Source organism: Notolepis coatsorum (assembly GCF_963971535.1).
Source record: "Notolepis coatsorum genome assembly, chromosome: 15".
Lineage (NCBI taxonomy): Eukaryota > Metazoa > Chordata > Actinopteri > Aulopiformes > Paralepididae > Notolepis > Notolepis coatsorum.
The window spans coordinates 85725941-85743131 of record NC_140179.1 but is presented as its reverse complement, the minus strand read 5'-3'; the positions used below and the strand labels follow the sequence as shown (position 1 = coordinate 85743131).

The 17191-nt window shown below is 43.7% G+C and overlaps 1 protein-coding gene across 1 annotated transcript in view; it reads right to left on the bottom strand.

Annotated features, from left to right (window-relative positions):
- The window catches only part of cpm (carboxypeptidase M), a 61916-nt gene that overhangs the window by 7341 nt on the left and 37384 nt on the right, over window positions 1–17191 (bottom strand). The window contains exons 5-8 of the mRNA XM_084330356.1: window positions 6195–6300; window positions 4621–4726; window positions 2980–3150; window positions 1736–1888 (exon numbers count right to left, since the gene is read on the bottom strand). Of these exons, the coding sequence (XP_084186482.1) occupies window positions 1736–1888; window positions 2980–3150; window positions 4621–4726; window positions 6195–6300 (536 nt within the window). The remainder of the gene's footprint in view (window positions 1–1735; window positions 1889–2979; window positions 3151–4620; window positions 4727–6194; window positions 6301–17191) is intronic.

The following is a 17191-nucleotide window of genomic DNA, read 5'->3' as shown; positions in this document are numbered from 1 at the left end:
TAAGCAGAGCCTGGAGAATGTGTTTCAACTGTTGAATGATGGAGTTAAGTGTTAAATCTTTGAAATACCTGCTTCTAACTATGCGTTCAGGTGGGCAAGGTGGCTTCCCTGCATGTCCTGCATGTTGGTTGTGCGCATCCTCAGAAATTAACGCAACGATGATGCAGTGATGTATGCATTGTTAAAATCTAGTACTGTATATAAAGCCCCTTACTGACTAGAGGCTGTAGAAATAGCCACCTGTGATGTTTGTACTTTGTGTAGATATTGTTACTGTGATGTTTGTACTTTGTTTGTATAGATATTGTTACTGTAATGTTTGTACTTTGTGTAGATATTGTTACTGTACTTTGTGTAGATATTGTTACTGTAATGTTTGTGCTTTGTGTAGATATTGTTAGTGTAATTGTTTGTACTTTGTGTAGATATTGTTACTGTAATGTTTGTACTTTGTGTAATGTTTGTACTTTGTGTAAATATTGTTACTGTAATGTTTGTACATTGTGTTGAAGGTGATCACAAGTAATAATATTTACCATGGTTAGAAATTAACTTGTTTTTTCCAGGGCTTTTTTTGCCCCCCTTAATTGATTTTCGGGGGCTTTTTTTTTGTATTTCGGGGGCACCGAATTTTTATCATGAAAATTAACATAAAGATTATAAAACATTGTTGACACTTTTTTTTACAGTATTCGTCCCTATGTTTGATAACGTAATGTTAATGTCTCCATAATCATTCATAAAGGACAGTGTGTAGGCCTACTGACAATAATTTGCAAATAGATGGGTGCACCAGATTTAGCAAGAAGCTATAATTTCCATCTATAGTCCTATGTACTGTAACGTTACATAGCTATTTAAATCACAATAGTGTCAGTGATTAGCCTCGCCCTCTAGCTGTATCTATTGTGATCACCAGAGATCATCGTTAGAGAGTTGGTGTGTTTTGGGAAGCAGAGTCCTTGTTCCTGACATGGCTTTTGAAGTGATCTTCGCACGTGTTTTTGCGGGTCCAGTCCACATGGTATGTTGACAGAATTTGCTAAACACCTTATCGACTGAAGCATAAAAGTCATTAGGATACTGCTCTGCTCTGAAGTTAGGGCTTAGTGCGGAATTTCTTCCGACGTTAACGACGCACCGAAGCAGCCAGACGCTTGGATATTTCTCTGTGTTGTGTGTCATGCAGCGGTCTCCGCCTCCCTCCCTCCTTGCAACAAACGTTCCACCCAAAAACGGAATTTCAGTCCAGTTTCTGAACTATTAACAGCGGAGCTGTTTTGTAATCTTCACTCGTCTCGCACACTGCGAGTAAATTATTTTTCCGGTTCGCACACACAGGGGCATATTATTAGGGGGGCATTACGAGGGAAATGCTCGCACTGTAGAGCATATATATAATTATATATATAATTAGTAAACTGTCGGGAGCTTTTCTTGCCCCCCTTAACTGATTTTCGAGGGCATTTGGTCAATTTTCGAGGGCATTATTGCCCCAAGCCCCCGTTAATTTCGAACCCTGATATTTACCAACAGACAGAAAGATGGTAAATGGACTGCATTTATATAACAGCTTTTATCCAACGTGCTTTATAACTTGTGCCTCACATTTAATCAGAGGCATTTTGAACATTCAGAACTGTTTGAAGTTGAACCCCCCCCCACCTCCTGAGACACTGTCGCGATATGTGATTGATTGATGGATGGATGGAAAGATAGATAGATATCTACCTACCTAGGTGAACCTGCTGTATGTAGGCCAATAGAGCAGGTCTGTTATGGTTCCACATAGCAGGCAGCTGGCTGATGGGAGGATATTTACAACAAGACAACTCCAGCGTGAGCTCCAGACACTGTCCCCAAACATAGTTATAATCCTGCATACCGCCTGGAATAAACACACATTCATATTAATATAAATTTTCACAAGATAACTACAGTTTCAAAAATACGTTGTTGCATTTATAATTTTTCTGGTCACAATGTGATGAAAAGGCACCTCAATTAACCCAAAAACAGCATCAATCAAAGTTATCTTTTCGTATTAAAGACTAAAATAAAAAGTATATATTTATTTATTAATGACTAAATAAAACAGTATACATAAAGTATATATGTATCTATTATTGACTATAAAACAGTATCAATAAAGTATATATTTATCTATTGATGACTAAATAAAACAGTATCAATAAAGTATTTATTTATGTATTAATGACTAAATAAAACAGTTTCAATAAAGTATATATTTATGTATTAATACGTTTTTAAATAACTTTAGATTAGATTACAATTTATTGTCATTATACAGCACAAGTACAGCACAACGGAAATAAGTTTGGCATCTAACCAGAATGCAAATGTAGCAGTAATGTGCAATAACAATATACAATGTACAAGTGATTAAACTGGAATATAGGTCTTTTTTTAGTACTACTGAGTAATACTGCTAGTCTGATGTATGTACAGTGTTATAGTATTATTATGTACAGTGATACAGGTATAAATACACTATGGTAGTAATTTAAATCATACTAGCCAGCAGCGTAACTAGTAAGTGTAGGTAAGGGATATGTACAGATATAGATATTATTATCTAGTACAGATATGTAAAAAGGATTATATGCAGTATATTCAGACAGGTGTGGATACATATATATATAGTAAATATACAGGTCTGATGCATTTTCAAATTGTTACTGTAATGTTTTTTAAATGGCCGATGCTCACTGCTGTTTCCATGGATACTTAACGTCTGGGTGTAGGCTAGTTATCACTGACCACAAGCTAACCAGTAGTCTAACAGAACCGGTAACCATGGCAACATACCCACTGACCCGGTTATCACTGACCACAAGCTAACCAGTAGCCTAACAGAACCGGTAACCATGGCAACATACCCACTGACCCGGTTATCACTGACCACAAGCTAACCAGTAGCCTAACATAACCAGTAACCATGGCAACATACCCACTGACCTGGCAGCGGGTACCATTGGTATCCGTTGGTGATGCCGTCGGTGAACTTCGTGTTGTCATGGCAATGGTCTCCTTTGTGCATGGAGGCGTGGCTGCGAGAGTACGTCTTGGCCAGGTGGACGAACACGTCGTTGTCAGGGGTGACGCTGGACCTGCCCACCAACTCACTGCCTGACTCACTCACACACACACACACACACACACACACACACACACACACACACACACACACACACACACACACACACACACACACACACACACACACACACACACACACACACACACACACACACACACACACACACACACACACACACACACACACACACACACACACACACACACACACGCATGCGGACACACGCACACACATAACATGGTCAAATGGGCAACGGTTGTTTTGGTCAGTGTTGAAACTCTACTGGTCCTCACCTGTTCACTTGTTTATCTCTGGTTATCGCTGGTAAACACCTGTTTATCTCTGGTTATCTCTGGTAAACACCTGTTTATCTCTGGTTATCTCTGGTAAACACCTGTTTATCTCTGGTTATCTCTGGTAAACACCTGTTTATCTCTGGTTATCTCTGGTAAACACCTGTTTATCTCTGGTTATCTCTGGTAAACACCTGTTTATCTCTGGTTAACACCTGTTTATCTCTCGTTATCTCTGGTAAACACCTGTTTATCTCTGGTTAACACCTGTTTATCTCTCGTTATCTCTGGTAAACACCTGGTTATCTCTGGTTATCTCTGGTAAACACCTGTTTATCTCTGGTTATCTCTGGTAAACACTTGTTTATCTCTGGTTATCTCTGGTAAACACTTGTTTATCTCTGGTTATCTCTGGTAAACACCTGTTTATCTCTGGTTATCTCTGGTAAACACCTGTTTATCTCTGGTCTACCTAACTTTGTGCTTCTGTATGAGGCCACGTTTTTTGTCCCGTATGTCATTGTGACTCTCAGTCTCTAGTATGGCCACAGTGTTACTCAATAACTATGTTTTTATTAGTTAGCCACAAGGTAAGCCTTCAAGTACACACTTAGAAACAGCTGTCCTCAGTGTGTGTTTGTACGTGCATGCATGCGTGCATGTGTGTGTGTAGTAGTGGTGGGGGGAAATATCGATACAGTATAGTATCGCAATTTTTTGCGTGGCGATACTGTATCGATTCGATACAAGGACGCCAAGTATTGATATTTTATTATGCAAATTATTTTTTATTATTAAAATAATAATAATAATAATAATTGTATACGGAAGTTGCATTGTTCATTTCAATACCTGTAATAGTACAGTAGTCCACACCACGCACGCACGCACTCACACACGCACACACACACACACACACACACACACACACACACACACACACACACACACACACACACACACACACACACAGTTGGAATATGACATGATGATGATATGAAAAAAAATTATTGAAGTGAGATGAACAGACTGAAAACTTTATTTTATTAAATTAAACATAACACAAAGTTTTACTTTGCAGTTGAAAAAATGTAATAAATCGCAATATATTTTGTATCGCAATACTATCGTATCGTGACTTAAGTATCGTGATAATATCGTATGGTGAGGCCTCTGGTGATTCCCACCCCTAGTGTGTAGACATACCTCTGTTGCTGTTGTCGTAGGGGTAGCTGGCTACTACAGCTCCACCATGAAGATTAGCAGACAGAACAAAACTCTCTGTCTTCAACCAGTCCATCACTGCCTGCACCTGCAGAACCAATATACCATCAATTAGGGCTGACCCCTATTAATCGATTAGTCGACTAATCGGTCGAAAGGAGCCGTAGTCGACTGGCCAACATCTTAGTCGAATATAATAAAAAAATATATATATACATTTTTTTATTTTTTTTTCATTCTTTCCAAAAGAAAAGAGGCCTAGAAGCGTGGCTAACGCTAATGGCACGCATACCAGAGGCTACCTGCCCACGAAAACAGGCACAGAGGCACTGAAAGAGGATTTCACCCATCTAATGAACACACTAGACTAGACAAATATCAAGATGTATCCATCAGTGGACCAATTGCATGCTTTTGCATGCAATATATATATATATTTTTTAGTCGACCAATAGCCGACTAATGGCAAATTTTGGCCAATCCTAGTCGACCATCCAAATCCTTAGTCGGGGACAGCCCTACCATCAATATACATCACACTTCATATAAACTATGGTTCAATATACCATCACTACAGCATCAATATATCATCAATAATAATAATAATAATAATAATAATAATAATAATAATAATAATAATAATAATAATAATAATAATAATAATAATACATCTATTTTATATAGCGCTTTTCCAGGTGCTCAAAGACGCTTTACATGGCAAAAAGAATACTATCAATATACCATCAATATACATCACAGTTCATATAAACTATGGTTCAATATACCATCAATAGATCATCAATATACCATTAATATACATCACACTTCATATAAACTATGGTTCAATATACCATCAATATATCATCAATATACCATCAATAGATCATCAATATACCATTAATATACATCACACTTCATATAAACTATGGTTCAATATACCATCAATATATCATCAATATACCATCAAAATACTATCAATATACCATCAATATACCATCACACTTCATATAAACTATGGTTCAATATACCATCAATACAGCATCAATACAGCATCAATATATCATCAATATACCATCAATATACCATCAATATACCACCAATATACCATCAATATACCACCAATATACCATCAATATACCATCAATATACCACCAATATACCATCAATATACCACCAATATACCATCAATATACCACCAATATACCATCACGCTTCATATAAACCTTTATAATATAAATATATTCATACAATATATGGTTCAATATACCATCACACCAACAACTACTGTCTATTGTTATAATGTACACTTGTATACCTCTTGTATGAATACTATTTTAATGTAGGCAGGGAACATGTACACTCAGAGACAGACAGACAGACAGACAGACAGATGAACAGACAAACAGATATTCATTCAATTGTTATTTATAATCTGTATACTAAATACACTGAGTATAGTTAAACTCATTTACAGTGCCGTTGAGATATACAGACCGCCTGACCAGCGGATACACACACAGACACACAGATAGACACGGGTCATGGTCTCGACCCACCTCCAACTCTCTCCTCTCCCCCTCCCCCTCCCCCTGTTGTTGCCGTCGGCGACCAGAGAAAGCATCAGGGAAGTTCCTGTTTAGATCCACCCCATTCTTGTTGAATCTGAGAGAGAGAGAGAGAGGGAGAGAGGGAGGGAGAGAGAGAGAGAGAGAGATAGAGAGAGAGAGAGAGAGAGAGAGAGAGAGAGAGAGAGAGAGAGAGAAAAATTAACCCTATCACTGCCACACGACAGAAGGATGCGGAGCTAATGATGCTAATGATGGAGCATCGCCGTCGGTTGTGTGATAGTAAAGGGCTAACCTTCTGTATTGTCACAGTGAAAGGGTTAACCGGCTGTCGTGTGGCAGTGAAAGGGTTAAATCTGCCCCTGAACCGTTTTAAAATGCTGCTTTTGCTACTTTTATATATGGACAACATAGCTTATCCCATTACACAATTCACCAGTTGCCACTTTGCTGCACTTTCCTCCTGTAACCAGCTCCAAAAAACCAAACTCTTAAAGGGGAACTATCTTATAAATGGCCTTTTCCAGTGTTTAGCATTGTTTTCAAGCAATGTGGGGTTGTACCAAACACTGTCTATGTCTCAAATTCTCATTTTGGCGCATTGCTCCAGTTCAGAGGAGACAAGATCCCCCGCCCCACTGAACCAAGCCATTCTGAAATTTGGTCCCCTGTGACGGAAGCAGAATTATTTGCATAATGATATGCGTACCTTCGCCCCTTCTGTGGTTTAGTTCCACCACTCACACAATCAACAATTCGCTCAACAACGGAGCGAGTGGGAATAATGCGGAAGCGGTTTCCCTGTCACTGACACTTCTTCAAAAGAGAGAAAAAGAGAGAGAGAGGGAGAGAGAGAGAGAGAGAGATAGAGAGAGAGAGAGAGAGAGAGAGAGAGAGAGAGAGAGGGGGAGAGACAGATTGAGAGAGGGCTCTTATACGGTGTGACTCGTCTCGGAGCATTTACACACACTCGCGACTGCGTGTGTGTGGGGGGAAACACATGCGCGCTCTCGGAGCGATCTCTCCTTTCTCTCTCTCTCTCCCTCTCTATCTCTCTCTCCCTCTCTATCTGTCTCTCCCTCTCTCTCTCTCTCTCCCTCTCTCGTTCGCTCGTGCTCTCTCTCGCTCTCTCTCGTATCAGCACTCACGTCACGCCAACCTGTTGCAAAATATCATAGCGCACGCTCCCACCCGTATTCCGATCTGTGCAATAATATTCACGGTGGTATATATTGTCATTTGAAACAAGTTACATTTACATTTACATTTAGTCATTTAGCTGACGCTTTTATCCAAAGCGACTTACAAGTTCTGTACGACAAGCCATCAGGAAGAGCACAACTCTATCAGCTGAGTAACAATGTTCATCAAAGTGTTGAGTGCTACAGTGTAGGTTAGTTTATTAGGACAAGTGCATGACAGTATGGTTAGTTAGGGTTAGATTTTTTTTTTTTTTTTTTTTTTTTTTTTATTCAGATAATGGTTGAAGAAGTGAGTCTTTAGTCGACGGCGAAAGATTGGACGTGTTTCGGCTGTCCTAACTGGGGTGGGTAGTTCATTCCACCATTGTGGGGCAAGGACTGAGAATAGGCGACTTCTCTTTGATGACCCTCCCGGAGCTTGGATAGGAGTAGGTCTGAGGCGGCCAGAAGATGCAGAGCGTAGGGGTCTTGAGGGTGTGTAGTTAGAGACCATTGACCGGAGGTAGGCGGGAGCAGTTCCCTTTGCCGCACGGTATGCTAGGTCAAGGGCCTTGAAGCGGATTCGTGCAGCAATGGGGAGCCAGTGCAGGTCCCTAAGAAGTGGGGTGACATGGGCCGACTTCGGTAGGTTTGAGATCAGGCGGGCCGCTGCGTTCTGAATGAGTTGAAGAGGCTTAGTGGCAGTGGCCGGGAGGCCAGCGAGCAGTGCGTTGCAGTAGTCGAGGCGGGAGATGACTGTTGATTGGACGAGGAGTTGGGTGGCTTCTTTTGTCAGGAAGGGGCGTATCCTTCTGACGTTGCTCAGGAGGAATCGGCAGGTTCTGGTTGTCGCTGCGATGTGAGCAGAGAAGTTCAACTGGTCGTCGAGGACAACACCAAGGTTCTTGGCGGTCGGGGACGCGGTCACAGCTGCATTCTCGACTGTGATGGAAAGGTCGGTCAGGGGGGAGGATTTGGCCGGCAGGTGGAGCAATTCTGTTTTGCTTAGGTTCAGTTTGAGGTGGTTGGTCGTCATCCAGGCGGAGATGTCGGACAGACAGGCCGAGATCCGCTCAGAGACGTGGATATCTGAGGGAGGGAAGGAGAGGAAGAGTTGAGTATCGTCGGCATAACAGTGGTAGGAGAAGCCATGAGACGTGATAATGTTACCCAGTGATTTAGTGTAGAGGGAGAAGAGAAGGGGTCCTAAAACCGAGCCCTGGGGGACACCCGTCCGCAGGGGGCGGGTGGCCGACAGGGTCCCTCTCCATGACACTTGGTAGGAGCGGTCATTGAGGTATGATGACAACCATGTCAGCGCAGAGCCAGCCACTCCCATTCCTGCGAGGGCCGCGAGGAGGATCTGGTGGTTGACTGTGTCGAAGGCTGCAGATAGATCTAGGAGAATCAGGACAGAGGAGAGGCCTTTCGCTTTTGCTAAGTGAAGTGCCTCTGTGACCGCAATGAGGGCTGTCTCTGTGGAGTGACCAGTCCTGAAGCCTGACTGATTAGGGTCTAGGAGGTCATTCTGTAAGAGATAAGCAGTAAGTTGGTTGGATACAGCACGTTCAAGTGTTTTAGAAAGGAAGGAGAGAAGAGAGACAGGACGGTAGTTGCCTATGACGGTAGGGTTCAGGGATGGTTTTTTTATGAGGGGCGTGACTCTGGCTTGTTTTAGGGAGGTGGGGACCAGTGTTACCAATGCATTGTCCCGTGGGATTATGCCCCCCCCCCGCGGTGAAATTAGTCTCCCTCTCTATCTCTCTATCTCACCAAGTTGTCTGCCAGTGCAGACTGTGGGTGACTGTCAGTCAAAGCGCATTGTGAGTATGGGTGGAGCCCAGCCCAAAACTGCTTGGAATCTGGAAGTGCAGAAAATGCTGCTCTAGAGTACTTGATTAGAAATAAAAAACAATGCATTTAAAAAAAAAAAAAAAACTTACAGATGTGTTCCATAGACTCACAGGAATTGTGTAAAATTGCCCAAATAGTGAAAGAAATAGTAAGATAGTTCCCCTTTAACCGAAAAAAAATGCTGACTGCCAGCGCCCCCTGCAAGATTCTCCACTGCAGGTCACCTGACCTTTAATTCAGTGGGGCTTTATAAAGCACCCTCCACACTGGCTTACAGTCACTTTTTTCTTTTATCTTTTTCCCCCTCCTTTTTTCTCCCATCCCAATGTTAGTCGTTATGCCAATTCCCAATCCCCTTCCTGGTCGCTGCACACATACCCCCCACAGTCGGTCTGGGAGAGTGGAGGCTATCACGTGCTTCCTCCGACACACGTCTAGCCAATCAACCGCTTCTTTTCACCTGGCAGCGCGGACTCTCACTGAGAGGGTGTAACGTGTGGAAGGATCACACTACCCCCCTTAGATCCTTTCCTCGCTGAGCAGGCGCCCCGACCGAACTGTAGGAGTCGGGTGGGTGGCGCCTTGCCCACTGCGCCACCCAGCCGCCCGGCTTACAGTCACTTCTAACGTTTCTCTCCATACAGTGTCCCTTCTCCCATTCAACATATTTTTTTATTTAAAGCAACAACACAATATTTATACAATATTTTCCCATTTGGCCCTGCCAAACTGGTCAAGTCTACTTCAAGACCCAACTCAGGGAAAGGATCCCTATTATCAGGCATCTCGGTCCCCAAAGCAACACGTCCAGTTCCTCATCCGTGAGTCTACTTAGCCAGGCATTCAGAATGTCCCTGGTGTGCCGGCTTGACCTCAAGCCCAGTAACGAAAACACTGCCCCTGTGTCATGAGGTCTTGGACCTGCCACATCCACTATGTGCTTCAGTCAGCTTCAGCTGAGCACAGCCTCTGAGATAGGCCAGGCCCGCTGTTGTCTTGAATGTCCAACCTGGCCCCCTGGAGGCCCCCCCAGGAGCCAAAACAGTGACGTTGTAGGCTCCATCCTGCACCATTCAAAAAGGTATAAAAAGGTAACAATATATTAACTTTCACAGTCTGTCAAAAAGAAAAGATGCATCTCTAAACCCAACCAATGTACATTCTTTACAATAAGGCTCACGAGAGGGCTCACAACACATCACTTCCTGTGAGGTACCGCTGCATGAAGTGCTGATGAAAACTGCTACTCTGCTCTCTAGATGCACTAATCCCCGCCCTCCCTTCTCTTTTGGTAGGTATAGTACACTTTGTGGTACCCCAATGTAAGCTATGTCGAAATACAACCAGAATAGATTGTACTAACAAACAAGCAGGGGGGGCTCCATACAAGCAAGCTTGTGCCAGAGGGTGGGGGCTAACATCTCCCCAATTCAATTTACATAATTTACATGCAGATAACACAAGAGAGAAACAAACCATCAATACGTGAACGAATATTGTGCAACATCGGTTCAATTGAAAGTGCATATAACATCCCGGACAATGAGCGTCCTTGATGAACACCACCATTAATCTTCAATACACTCGCAATGTCCTCATACAGAGCCTTTAATCTTAGCGATAAACTCCAAGAGACCAAACCTTTCCAACACTTTCCACAGGTGTACTGGTGCTCAAGCCGTTCAAACACCATTTCCTGGTCCAATGAAACCAGACTAGCATCAACACCCAATGAACCAGAGACTTCCAAAACACCTCAAACTAGCGATACGTTGACCTGCCAGGCACACAGTAAAAGTCTGGGTCCGGTGAATGGCCCGGTCCTTCACCTTCTTCAGCCTTCAGCCAGAAATCTACTTGTTATCAACTTGTAATACAGAGCAGAGAGACCGGACGCCAGTTCCTTATATTCTGTAAGTCACCCTTTTTTGGAAACGTCAGAACTGCTCTCCTGCAGGTCTGGGGCAGAGACAAATCTTTAAAACACTCAGTGAATACTTCAGTGATGTCATCACCAAGTTCAGCCCAAAAAGACTTATAAAACTCAGATGGGAGTCCATCAATTCCCTGGGCCTTCCCCCCCTGCATGCTCTGCAGTGCTGTAGACAGTCAGAGGACCCCCCAACTCCATGTTGGTTTCCTTTGAGGCCGTGCCTCCTCATCCTCTTCATACTCACTGGTGTACAGATCAGAGTGAAAACCCACCGCTCTCTGTCGGACCTCACTGGCTTCAGTCAGCAGCTCTCCTGTGCTCGATCTCAAACCATGGACGCACCTGCTCTGCCCATTCCGCTTCTCCAGATTGAAGACGAACTTTGAGGGAGAGTCCATCATATCAGCATCTTGAACGCGGGACGGGACCAGCGCCCCGCCCCCCCCCTGTGCTTTAATGCCCAGCAAGTCAGCCAGCAAGGTCTTTTTAGACACACAACCTCGATTGAATCTGCAGAAAGGTTTCTCTAAAATGCATCTAGCAACAGAGCAGCGTTAAAATGCCAGTTAGCAGACTTCTGTTTGATCTTGATAAACAAATGACATGGAGTGATCTGAAAAACATACAGGCATATGAATTCTACGTTCTTTAAACATACAAAAATTATGCTTAAAATAATAGAAACTATCTAATCACACCAACATGAATTTCCCCTACTATGATGAACCCACGTGTACTGTTTCTCTTGCTTATATCATCACTCATCACTCCCCATACATCCACTAAACTATTCGTTTATGTTATCTGCTGGCAGTCATTGCATGTCCGGAGACAGAATGGGGTTCAACATGATTCCTATCTAAATGATCATCCCCACCTAAAAGTAAAACCTCCTCAGGCCCACACTGACTTAACACCACGTTCAGCAAAGAAATGCACTCTGTCAGGCCCCTTATTTGGGGCATAACTTATAAGCATGTACAAACACTACATTAAAAGACTCATACTTTGCTCTAACTACCAGTAACCTACCTTTCACTATTATTTTCTTCCACCACATACGATTGCACTAGGAAGCTTTTAGAAAGAATAAGTGCTACTCTTCCACTAGTTCTACCTAAATTGCTTCTCCATCCCACTCCTTTTCCAGTCAGTCTGATTCATGCCATCACTGTTTCCTGAAGCAACACAACACTAATAAACTTCAGCTTCACAAGCTCAAGACATCACAAGACATGTTCTCTTTCTAACATCTCTCACTCCATTTCAATTAAGTGTGGAGACTTTAAAATCACTCATGAAAACGGACACAGGAATAAAATGTAATGTGGAAGAGGAGATAAATTATCTTAAATCACTTCTCCTTCAGTATTCAGTAGCTCTTGACTGATTTGCTGAACTGTTTTCTTTAACCTGTAGACCTCTTTCATCTGAGCTTTAACTTTTCCCTCTAGATGCTTGACTTTTAGCTCTTTCTTGGCTTGAGAGCCCCTTGTATTAGGGTCTGGTTTTGTACAGGTGAGCCTTCCTCCTCCTCCTGTATCTCCTGCCAAACCCCTCCTACCTGCTTATTCCTCTCATTACTCTTTACCCCTGTTTGGCACGAGAGCCCCTCTCACCAACTGGACTCTTTCTCTTCAGCACAGGACTCTTGGTGATATTTCCTCCCTCTATCACCTCCTCATCACTACTCAACACTGCTGCACCCTCAGCATATTTACCTGCTTCAACCACTTTGTTCACTTTGTCAACATCATCAATAACAACACCAGCTTCAACCACTTTGTTCACTTTGTCAACATCATTCATTCTAGCAGCAGATTTAATGCTGCTGTGACCAAGAACCTTTCAGACTGCCAAACTACAATCTTCCACTGAGCAAGGAAAATCAGGCGCAACTTTAATTAAAGCCATGTTTTCCTAGTGAGTTTGGCAAACTCCATCTTAGCACAGACTGGCCGACCACACACACACACACACACACACACACACACACACACACACACACACACACACACACACACACACACACACACACACACACACACACACAATCCCAACGCTCTTAAATTAACTATGAAGAGTCATAAGGGACATTTTCCAAAACAGGAAGAAGAAAGTCTGTGTGTTTGTGTTTGTTTGTTTGTTTGTGTGTGTGTGTGTGTGTGTGTGTGTGTGTGTGTGTGTGTGTGTGTGTGTGTGTGTGTGTGCGTGTATGTGTGTGTGTGTGTGTGTGTATGTATGTAGTGTGTGTGTGTGTGTGTGTATGTAGTGTGTGTGTGTGTGTGTGTGTGTACAGTATGATGTAGTGTGTGTGTGTGTATGTATGTGTGTGTGTGTACAGTATGTAGTGTGTGCCGGGCAATTTGGAGAAGACGCTATCTGTATCCATGAGCTGTGTGTAGATTGTCAGGTTCATCATCCATGTGAGTCTGTAACTTTGGTTGCCATTGTGGCACGATTGTATCGGATAATCCCACAATGTACAATGCACTGTTAATATTTGTGTCCTTTAAACTTTGTCTTTATGTGGACATAAATAAATATTCTAAATGTGTGTGTGTGTGTGTGTGTGTGTGTGTGTGTGTGTGTGTGTGTGTGTGTGTACAGTATGTGTGTGTGTGTGTACAGTATGTAGTGTGTGTGTGTGTGTGTGTGTGTGTGTGTGTAGTGTGTGTGTATATAGTGTGTGTTTGTGTGTGTCTCTAGCTACAGATATCAGTGTTAAGTAACAGTTATGTTGCTTCAAACGACCAGATAACAACTTATCAGATACCAGGAGCAGCAGACCATGGAGGAACTGTGTGTATGTAGTGTGTGTGTGTATGTAGTGTGTGTGTGTGTGTATGTAGTGTGTGTGTGTGAGTGAACACAACACAACAACAGTCTTACGCACTTCAGGCAAAGTGCTCAACACCCTCTCTCTCTCTCCTCTCTCTCTCTCTCTCTCTCTCTCTCTCTCTCTCTCTCTCTCTCTCTCTCTCTCTCTCTCTCTCTCTCTCTCTCTCTCTCTCTCTCTCTCTCGCTCTCTTTCAAAACATTTCAAAAATAGTTAATGAAGTTAAATATTTATCATCATCAATGATCCAGTTCGTTTTTATAGTGTAACATTACGCTACATAACGGCTACGTACAATCATTGCACGTACAGAGAGAGAGAGGGAGCCAGGAGAGGGAGATGGAGAGAGAGAGAGAGAAGAGGGGAGAGAGAGAGAGAGAGAGAGAGAGAGAGAGAGAGAGAGAGAGAGAGAGAGAGAGAGAGAGAGAGAGAGAGAGAGAGAGAGAGAGAGAGAGAGGGGGGGGGGGGGGGAGAGTAGTGTCTCAGCTCAGCCCCTCCCATTCCTCACTGTTGGAGCTGGAAAGCAAAACTATCCTGCAAAATCACTGAAATACCAACCAGAGTAAAGTTACCCAGAGGACTGCTCCTCTGTGAGCTGGTCCAGGGTCAGTTTAACTGTTTTAACTGGTCCAGAGACTGCTCCACTATGAGCTGGTCCAGGGTCAGTTAACTGTTTTAACTGGTCCAGAGGACTGCTCCTCTGTGAGCTGGTCCAGGGTCAGTTTAACTGTTTGAACTGGTCCAGAGGACTGCTCCTCTGTGAGCTGGTCCAGGGTCAGTTTAACTGTTTAACTGGTCCAGAGGACTGCTCCTCTGTGAGCTGGTCCAGGGTCAGTTTAACTGTTTGAACTGGTCCAGAGACTGCAGCCCACCAATTGGAGCTCTGGGAGATGGCCTGCAGCCAACCAATAGGAGCTCTGGGTCCTGTCAGTTGCAGTGGGCGTTATTAAAGGGATCGTCCACATCCTGACAAACCATTTGTTTGGTCCAGTTGTGAAGTGCACTTGTGTTCTTTTTTGTTGCATGGATGGAATGAACGGACTAAGTCACACAGGCTGAGGCAAAGCTGTCAAGGTTTACACTCAGCATCACAGGCACGTTATTTAAAATCTCTATTATTACCACATAGAAGTAGATGGAATGGCTTCCCTGGCTGTATAAACTGTGTGTGTGTATGTGTGTGTGCGTGTGTGTTAGGGCTGCTTGAAATATGGCAAAAGTCATAATCACGATTGTTTGATTGATATTGAAATCACGATTTTTTTGTATCCACTTTTCTCCTCTTTTTCAATTTTCTTTCTCCCATCCCAATTACCCGCTGTGCCAATTCTCCCTCCCCTGTCTTGAACGTTGCTCGCATATGCCCCCCACTGGCCGGTTGTAGGGAGGATAGAAGCCTTGCATCACGTGTCCCCTCCAATACACAGGAGGCAGCCTGTCACATCTTTTCACCTGCCAGCGCGGACTCTCTTGGCGAGGTGTAACGTGTGGGAGGCTCACACTACCCCCGCCATTTCCTGTCTCTGCTGTGCAGGCGTCCCCAACCGACCTGTAGGAGTCGCTGTCCACAACGTCCAGATTACCACCCATCGACTTCCACCCCCTAACTCTGCCAATTGAGTTAGTATGACGGCCGGCCCAAGCCGGAGGCAACGCAGACAGTCGAACCCGCTGTCTCTTGCGTTGGTGACGTGAAATCACAATTATTAAACACGATTACTCATCGAGCATCATCCTCTACAAGTTCCAAAAATGCACTGTGTGTGTGTATACTGTACCTTCCTAAGCTGTACATGCAGTGTGTATCTGACGCTCAAAGCCGTCTGGGTTCATGGACGGTAGGATGTGTATCCGGGTGGTGTTCAGTAACCTTGACAACAAGGGGTCGTTGCTACGGTAACCATGGACCAGGAGATCAATCAGCTGAAGGAGTAGAACCCTGCCCACACCTAGGAGAGAGAGAGAGAGAAAGAGAGAGAGGAGGAAGGAGATGTTATGAATTAATATATTTAGCACGACAACATAGAAATATGCTTATGAGTTGGAAACATTTGGCCTGCAGTGCCCCCGTGGCATGGAGGAGGTGCTTCCCGTGGGCCCTCATCAGACCCTCAGACTCCAGGCCAAAAATAGATCAGGTTAAACTGCTGTACTACCATCCTCGTCGTAGCCAGTGATGTAACGTGAGGTCATGTAGCCAGTGATGTAACGTGAGGTCCATGTAACCAGTGATGTAACGTGAGTCCATGTAACCAGTGATGTAACGTGAGGTCCATGTAACCAGTGATGTAACGTGAGGTCCATGTAACCAGTGATGTAACGTGAGGTCCATGTAACCAGTGATGTAACGTGAGGTCATGTACCAGTGATGTACGTGAGGTCCATGTAACCAGTGATGTAACGTGAGGTCCATGTAACCAGTGATGTAACGTGAGTCCTACAACAAGTCTGGCAGGTGAGTAGAGACTCTTTGCTCAATGCAACTCACTTCTGAGCGTGACAGAAATACACTGTAGGAATGAAACGTAGAATATGTCTGCATGTTTCTATTTGACCCCCCCCCCCCAAGAAAGTGTCATATGTGTCATGTCATGTGACATAGCATGGGTCAGTGGAAACTGTTGAGTGTGTGTGTGTCAGAGAGAGTTTGGGAATGTGTGTGTGAGAGGGTGAGTGTGTGTGTGTGTGTGTGTGCCATGTGACATAGCATGGGTCAGTGTCTTGTGAAAACTATTAGCATTATTGTCTGTTGATTTGTTAGTGGAGAGAGACGGACACTGTAGACACAGGCTGCAACTAGCACTGCCTCTAGCGATCTCTCATTATTTTAACTCCCCCTCTCTATATATCACCTTATCTCTCTCTCATTCAACAGCCTCTCATTATCCTCCCTCACTCCCAATCACACACACACACACCACACACACACACACACACACACACACACACACACACACACACACACACACACACACACACACACACACACACACACACACACACACACACACACACACACACACACACGCACACACACACACATGCTCAGACAGACCTCTTTTCCCACCCTTCTCTGGTTCCTTTGAGAGCTTCATTCAGAAAGTTGTTTTCTCCTCAACTTAACTCTCTCTCTCTGTCTGTGTATCTCTGTCCTTCTGTTCCCTCTTCTCTCTCTCTCTCT